Genomic DNA, 8,827 nt, shown 5'->3' with positions numbered 1-8,827 from the left:
CCCGATGTGTTCTTCATTCCCATAACCTAACGTAGCAGGTCTAAGATCCCTCCTGATGTGTTCTTCATTCTCATAACCTAACGTAGCAGGTCTAAGATCCCTCACCGATGTGTTCTTCATTCTCATAACCTAACGTAGCAGGTCTAAGATCCCTCCTGATGTGTTCTTCATTCTCATAACCTAACGTAGCAGGTGTAAGATCCCTCCTGATGTGTTCTTCGTTCTCATAACCTAACGTAGCAGGTCTAAGATCCCTCCCGATGTGTTCTTCATTCTCATAATCTAACGTAGCAGGTCTAAGATCCCTCCCAATGTGTTCTTCATTCTCATAACCTAATGTAGCAGGTCTAAGATCGTATGTCTATGAGAAATTCAGTTTTTAAACACTTTCCAATCTTAACCACTGAATTTGTACTTGTTCTACCCAGCATTTACCATGTTTTGACTAGATTGCTAAAGTATTATTTGATTATATTATCCCTAAAATCCTCTTTACAATTGTAACAAGACAGATTTTCAATATGGCATGTTTAATTTCAATATAACGAATCACTAGGCTATAAATGAAGGATAAAGTTAAAATAGTGAATATATATAGAAATTTTTATAAACTCCAAAAGTCTGATCCTCATTTTGCGTGAAGACGAGGGATTCCCCCACACTTCCTTTTTTGCAGCAATATAAACCCAGAGACAACATCATTCAGTTTCAGTAGACACCAGCCGACCACAGCCAACACAGACTCAAGATGCCTTTCAAGCCACACTACCTGTTGGTCTCCCTGACTCTCTGCTGGTTCGTGGCTCTTCAAGGTGAGATATTGCATCTTTATCTATATATATATATGAATCTGTTCAACTTGACTCTTGAACTATCGACAAACCAAACCTATTATCAATTTTTTTTTTTACAATTTAATTGCAATTATCACAATCAATCCATAGCAGTTTTAAGTGTCTCAGAGTAGGGTCGGTATTCAATCCGTATGGCAGAAGTTCTGCGTTGCAGCGTGAGTGAAATTTAAAGGTAATGTTCCTTAGCGGAAACTGCATTCACGGTAAACGCTGCATGTCGGCTCAATCAGATATTACTGTTACATTGCTGTCACACAATCACTGTCTTTTTACTGGTGTTTCTAGTTCTTTACTTACCTATTGTTCACCTAATACCCTTTTTGCACTATTGGTTAGAGCCTATAAGTAAGCATTTCACTGTAAGGTCTACTACACCTGCTGTATTCGGCGCACGAGACAAATAAACTTTGATTTGATCTGTAACACTTCAGCGATGATACAGACTGAATAGAGCCCTAAGAGTGCTGATCTAGAATCAGTTTTGTCTTTGTAACATTCACATGTTTCAAAGTGCAACTTTTAGTGATGATAAAAAGGTGTTAACTCTATCCCGTAAACCTTAACCTTTAACCCCAAATGTGAACAATACTATATTGTTATTGTATGTAATTTTCACGGTCTCCATCCCAGCAGCATTCCCCGTGAACGGCTGTGCTGCATGTCAGAAGTGTCTCTGCATCCGGACGTCCTCTGCTTTCATCTCTCCTAGGCTGTTCCACAGGATAGAGATCCTACCTCCAGGTGCCCACTGTCGTCAAGCAGAAATCATGTGAGTCAACTAACACCACCTAACAACCAGTCAAGAACACTTTCACAGTCAACAAGCAAACCAACATCTATTTCTGAAATATATATATTTTTAAACATGACTAATACATTATCACAGTCTGCCTAATACATTCTCGCAGTATGCCTAATACATTATCACAGGATGTCTAAAACATTATCACATTATGTCTAATACATGATCACAGTATGCATACTACATTATCACAGTATGTCTAATACATTATTGTCACGCCCTGGCCTTATTATTCTTTGTTTTCTTTATTATTTTAGTTAGGTCAGGGTGTGACATGGGGAATGTTTATGTTTTGTTGGTTTTGGGTGTTTATTTGGTATAGGGGTTATGGGTTGTAGTGTATGGTTTTGTGTTGAGTATAGATGTCTAGAGTTGTCTATGTTGGTTAGTATTCTAGGAGAGTCTATGGTTGCCCGAATGAGTTCCCAATTAGAGACAGCTGATTTCGGTTGTCTCTGATTGGGAGCCTTATTTAGGGTAGCCATAGGCTCTCATTAGTTGTGGGTAATTGTCTATGTAAGAACGTTAGTAGCCTGTATGTTTGTGCACAACGTTTGTAGCTTCACGATCGTTTATTGTTTTGTTTGGTGTGTAAGTGTTTTTTGTTTCGTTTTGCCTTCGTCATAAATAAACGAGATGGCGTATTTTCCAAATGCTGCGTTTTGGTCCGTAAATCCTCCACACGATCGTGACAGAATTACCCACCATAGGACCAAGCGGCATGGAAGGCGGCAACAGGACATACCTACACAGGATCTCTGGAGTTGGGAGGAGGAATTGGAAGAAGATCCATGGGCACAACCTGGAGAATATCGCCTCCCTCGTGAAGAGCTGGAGGCAGCGAAAGCCGAGAGGAGGCGATATGAGGAGGCAGCACGGAGACAAGGCTGGAGACCCGTGAGTACACCCCAAAAATTTCTTGGGGGGGGCCTTAAAGGGAGGGTGGCGAAGTCAGGTAGGAAACCTGCGCCTACTCCCTGTACTTACCGTGGAGAGCGGGAGTACGGGCAGACACCGTGTTACGCAGTAGAGCGCACGGTGTCTCCTGTACTCGTGCATAGCCCGGTTCGGTACATTTCAGCTCCACGTATCGGCCGGGCTAGACTGAGCGTTGAGCCATATGTCATGAAGCCGGCCCAACGCATCTGGTCACCAGTGCGTCTCCTCGGGCCGGCGTACATGGCACCAGCCTTACGCATGGTGTCCCCGGTTCGCCTACATAGGCCGGTGCGGGTTATTCCACCTCTCCGCACTGGTCAGGCGACGGGGAGCATAGAACCAGGTAAGGTTGGGCAGGCTCGGCGTTCAAGGGAGCCAGTACGCCTGCACGGTCCGGTATTTCCGGCGCCACCTCCCCGCCCCAATCCAGTACCACCAGTGCCTCCTCCACGCACTAGCTATATGGTGCGTGTCTCCAGCCCTTTACCACCAGTGTCTAAACCACGCACCAAGCCTCCTGTGTGTCCCCAGAGTCCTGTGCGTCCTGTTGCTGCTCCCCGCACTAGCCCTGAGATGCGTGTCCCCAGCCCGGTGCCACCAGTCCCGGCACCACGCACCAGGCCTACAGTGCGCCTCAGCCGGCAGGAGTCTGCCGTCTGCACTGTAATGACTGAACTGCCCGTCTGCCAAGCGCCATCTGAGCCATCCGTCTCCCCAGCGCCATCTGAGCCATCCGTCTCCCCAGCGCCATCTGAGCCATCCGTCTGCAATGAGCCTGCAAAGCCGCCCGTCTGCCATGAGCCTGCAAAGCCGCCCGTCTGCCATGAGCCCACTGAGCCGCCAGCCAGACAGGAGCCGCTAGAGCCGCCAGCCAGACAGGAGCCGCTAGAGCCGTCCGTCAGACAGGATCTGCCAGAGCCGCCAACCAGACAGGATCTGCCAGAGCCGCCAACCAGACAGGATCTGCCAGAGCCGCCAACCAGACAGGAGCAGCCAGATCAGTCAGCCAGTCATGAGCAGCCAGATCCGTCAGCCAGTCATGAGCAGCCAGATCCGTCAGCTAGCCATGAGCAGCCAGATCCGTCAGCTAGCCATGAGCAGCCAGATCCGTCAGCTAGCCATGAGCAGCCAGATCCGTCAGCTAGCCATGAGCAGCCAGATCCGTCAGCTAGCCATGAGCAGCCAGATCCGTCAGCTAGCCATGAGCAGCCAGATCCGTCAGCTAGCCATGAGCAGCCAGATCCGTCAGCTAGCCATGAGCAGCCAGATCCGTCAGCTAGCCATGAGCAGCCAGATCCGTCAGCTAGCCATGAGCAGCCAGATCCGTCAGCCAGCCATGAGCAGCCAGATCCGTCAGCCAGCCATGAGCAGCCAGATCCGTCAGCCAGCCATGAGCAGCCAGATCAGTCAGCCAGCCATGAGCAGCCAGATCTGTCAGCCAGCCATGGGCCGTCCCTCAGTCCGGAGCTGCAGTCCCTCAGTCCGGAGCTGCAGTCCCTCAGTCCGGAGCTGCAGTCCCTCAGTCCGGAGCTGCCATTCCTCAGTCCGGAGCTGCCCCTTACCCTGGAGCTGCCCCTTACCCTGGAGCTGCCCCTTACCCTGGTGCTGCCCCTTACCCTGGTGCTGCCCCTTATCCTGGTACTGCCCCTTATCCTGGTACTGCCCCTTATCCTGGTACTGCCCCTTATCCTGGTACTGTCCCTTACCCTGGTACTGTCCTTTAGTCCGGAACTGCCCCTTAATGCAATGGGGTTAATGTGGAGGGGGGTCGTTTGGAGAAAGACTGGGAGGTGGTTGGGTACTGTGGTGACGAGGGGACTACGACCAGAGCCGGAGCCGCCACCGTGGAGGGGAGCCCACCCAGACCCTCCCCTAGACTGTGTATGGTGCGCCCGGAGTTCGCGCCTCAAGGGGGGGGTTATGTCACGCCCTGGCCTTATTATTCTTTGTTTTCTTTATTATTTTAGTTAGGTCAGGGTGTGACATGGGGAATGTTTATGTTTTGTTGGTTTTGGGTGTTTATTTGGTATAGGGGTTATGGGTTGTAGTGTATGGTTTTGTGTTGAGTATAGATGTCTAGAGTTGTCTATGTTGGTTAGTATTCTAGGAGAGTCTATGGTTGCCCGAATGAGTTCCCAATTAGAGACAGCTGATTTCGGTTGTCTCTGATTGGGAGCCTTATTTAGGGTAGCCATAGGCTCTCATTAGTTGTGGGTAATTGTCTATGTAAGAACGTTAGTAGCCTGTATGTTTGTGCACAACGTTTGTAGCTTCACGATCGTTTATTGTTTTGTTTGGTGTGTAAGTGTTTTTTGTTTCGTTTTGCCTTCGTCATAAATAAACGAGATGGCGTATTTTCCAAATGCTGCGTTTTGGTCCGTAAATCCTCCACACGATCGTGACAATTATCACAGTATGTCTATTACATTATCGCAGTATACTGTACCTAATACATTATCACAGTATGCAAAATACATTATCACAGTATGTCTAATACATTATCGCAGTATGCCTACTACATTATCACATTATGCCTAATACACTATCACAGTATGCTGTACCTAATACATTATCGCAGTATGTCTAATACATTATCGCAGTATACACAGTTACTGACTTGGAATTTAGAGTCGGATGACCGTTCAAATTGATTTTTCCTATTCGGATCTCGTTTTTTCAGTTTCCAGTTGTCTTGAACACACTGAAGTCGGAAGTCTGAGATTTCAGAGTTCCCAGTAGTTTTGAACACCGCATTAGTCTCAGCGGAGGGAGCGAGAGAACAGCAGAGGGTCCACCTCACACCGTCCTTCTCTCTCCTTCCTTTCCTCCGGTGAGACTGACCAGAGAGAGGGGACAACGTCTTCCACCTGGTGGCTAAAGTCGAGTCACACCGCATCTGCCTCATGCTCAAATTCATGTTGTTCCTATGACCAGAGAAAGTTAAATATCCCTCCCTATTAAAATAGACAGGACGAGCTGCTAATAATAATAAAAACAGGGCTATCGATACACTTGGCTACTCATTCATTACAGTGTGAGTGGAAGCAGAGAGAAACATGTTTTATATTATGTAATAGTGTTGAATAAAAACAGTGACAGAGCAGAATGAAAACTTAAACATGAACTCACTCATAAAAACAGCAGCTGTATTCTTTGATAATTTCTCTCTGGTCATGGTTTTAAAAGTTATGAAATCTTATATTGGCTGGTATCAAACTTTGCTATGGCAAGAGTCGTGGAAGTCGTAGGCACAGTGATTTGAGCTATCCGATTGGCCAACGCAGTAGGATCACTAGATTTATCCACAGATCTTCCTGTCCGCTGGTTAGGCGGAGTTTGTCTTTTCAGACAAATTAAATTGTGTAAAATGGAAAACTTTGCCTACCCGGTGCGCAGGCCTTCTGAATAAAGTGCACCTGCCGGTAACAGCGCAACACGATTTTTTTTTAAAGAGGGGCAAAACTTTTATCGTTGACTTTTCTACAGAAATGTTTGGTGATCGACTAGGAATGCCTTGAAGTCGATCGCGATCGATCGCTTTTTGTTGTTGTTGTCCAGGCTTCATCTGTGTCTTGGAAACCGCCCTAAAACCCATGGTGGCTGTCATTGTCTTCACACATAGATCATGTGAGTCAGTCAGCGAGGTCTTGAACGAAGCGCTAAACTGTGGTTTTCTAATGCATAGGGGGAAGACGCGTGGGGGATAGGTCGTGGTGGAGGGGAAATTAATTAGTCTGTATAGTCGCTTTACTGCATGCCATGCAAACCAATCATTAGTCACTGATGATGAGTTCAATGTTCCTATTCGTAACCAAGGCTAAGACATTGTAATAAATGTGGGCATTTGCAGTGGTAGTCTATAGCAATTCCCCCCGAAACTCAGTATGTGGCAAAGACGCATGGGGGATAGGTCAAATAGGTTTTTCTAGTCAAGGCTATCCTATTCAACTATTGCTGTACATATACTATTATATCCTACCTATTCTACAGATATACTATATATTCTAACCACATACTGTCCACAATGACTATACATTCAATCACACATGTACACATATACATACAGTGTATTCAGAAAGTATTCAGACCCCTTGACCTTTTCCACATTTTATTATGTTTACAGCCTTTTTCTAAAATGGATTAAATAAAAAATTGTCCTCATCAATTTACACACAATACTCCATAATAACAAAGCAAAAACAGGTTTTAGACATTTTAGCAAATGTATTAAAAATAAAAAACAGAAACACCTTATTTACATGAGTATTCCGACGCTTCGCTATGAGACTCTACATTGAGTTTAGATGCATCCTGGTTCCATTGATTATCCTTGATGTTTCTACAACTTGATTGGAGTCCGCCTGTGGTAAATTCAATTGATTAGACATGATTTGGAACATCTCACACCTGTCTATATAAAGGTCCTTCAGTTGTCAGTGCCTGTCAGAGCAAAAACCAGCCATGAGGTGGAAGGAATGCCAAGAGTGTGTAAAGCTATCATCAAGGCAAAGGGTGGCTACTTTGAACAATCTCAAATATAAAACATATTTTGATTTGTTTAACACTTTTTTGGATTACAACATGATTCCATATGTGTTATTTCATAGTTTTGATGTCTTCACTATTATTCTACAATGTAGAAAATAGTAAAAATAAAGAAAAACCCTGTAATGAGTAGGTGTCCAAACTTTTGACTGGTACTGTATCTATACATACATTTACATATACAGTACTCTGACTTTGCTCGTCCTAATATTTATAGATTTCTTCATTCCATTCTTTGACTCAGATGTGTGTGTATTGTTAGATATTACTGCACTGTTGGAGCTGGGAACACAACCATTTCACTACAGCCGTAATAACATCTGCTAAATATGTGTACGTTCATATTGACATTTTCTGATAGGTTTTATTCTGCAGTGTATGATATGTAACCATGGTGACGCTGTAATATATATCCCTCCCTTCATTCATCAGCGTTACCAAGAAGGACAAAGCCACCGTCTGTGTGACTCCAGATGCACGATGGATCAACAAAGTCATTGCCAAGTTACAAAGGTAAATACAACACACACACACACACACACACACACGAGCACACACACACACACACACACGAACACACACACACACACGAGCACACACACACACACACACACGAGCACACACACACACACACACGAGCACACACACACACACACTTCTGTTGACTTTAACACAGACCATCTCTTTCTACAGAAACAACAAGAATTTGAGAAGTGCAGAACTTCCCATCTCAACCACCATTGAGTGAATTGGAACAGGAATGTATCAAGTTGGAGCTAAATGGAAATCTGATACCAATGTAATGCCAATGTGATACCAATGTAATACCAATGTGAAACCAATGTGAAACCAATGTGAAACCAATGTGAAGCCAATGTGAAGCCAATGTGAAGCCAATGTGAAGCCAATGTGAAGCCAATGTGAAGCCAATGTGAAGCCAATGTGAAGCCAATGTGAAGCCAATGTGAAGCCAATGTGAAGCCAATGTGAAGCCAATGTGAAGCCAATGTGAAGCCAATGTGAAGCCAATGTGAAGCCAATGTGATGCCAATGTGATGCCAATGTGATGCCAATGTGATGCCAATGTGATGCCAATGTGATGCCAATGTGATGCCAATGTGATACCAATGTGATACCAATGTGATACCAATGTGATACCAATGTGATACCAATGTGATGCCAATGTGATGCCAATGTGATACCAATGTATTCTGTTCAAATATGATTCCAATACCAAGTTAATTAGTTTATCTTAAATGATCTCAGTATGTATTGTTAGGTTCTTATTTTTCAGAGTAAATAACCCACGGACACTAGAGAAGCTTTACCCAAGTTTAATTCTTCCCAGAGGTTCTGTACAGCTGTAATTCAGACAACCCAACATTTGTCCCATCCAGATATTTATATCCCACTTAAGACCCTCCTCCTTCTCTTCAATCCTTTCATCTTATGGTCCTTCAGGAAGAGAGAGAAAAGGGTAACAGGATACCAAACCTTTATTACTCCCTTCAGGTGACCTGTCCACACCTCCTGACCTCAACCCCTCCTTCATCTAATCCACAGATGTCCATCTGTCTCCCCTGTTTCACACTTTGCTCTCCTCTCGTCCCCCAACACATTCCACAGCTATCTGTCTTTCTACAGAGACCCAGTCTCTTTTACTCCTTAATATACTATGTGTCTAATC

General features: G+C 44.8%; 1 protein-coding gene across 1 annotated transcript; it reads left to right on the top strand.

The window, feature by feature from the left end:
• Window positions 1-748: 748 nt before the first annotated feature.
• Window positions 749-7,888, top strand: LOC129852741 (C-X-C motif chemokine 13-like). The gene is made up of 4 exons (XM_055918402.1): window positions 749-812; window positions 1,485-1,623; window positions 7,573-7,653; window positions 7,834-7,888. The coding sequence occupies exons 1-4, from the start codon at window positions 749-751 to the stop codon at window positions 7,886-7,888; spliced, it is 339 nt and encodes a 112-aa protein (XP_055774377.1).
• Window positions 7,889-8,827: the final 939 nt, after the last annotated feature.

Source organism: Salvelinus fontinalis, chromosome 4 (assembly GCF_029448725.1).
Source record: "Salvelinus fontinalis isolate EN_2023a chromosome 4, ASM2944872v1, whole genome shotgun sequence".
Lineage (NCBI taxonomy): Eukaryota > Metazoa > Chordata > Actinopteri > Salmoniformes > Salmonidae > Salvelinus > Salvelinus fontinalis.
This window is presented reverse-complemented; position numbering and strand designations above follow the sequence as displayed.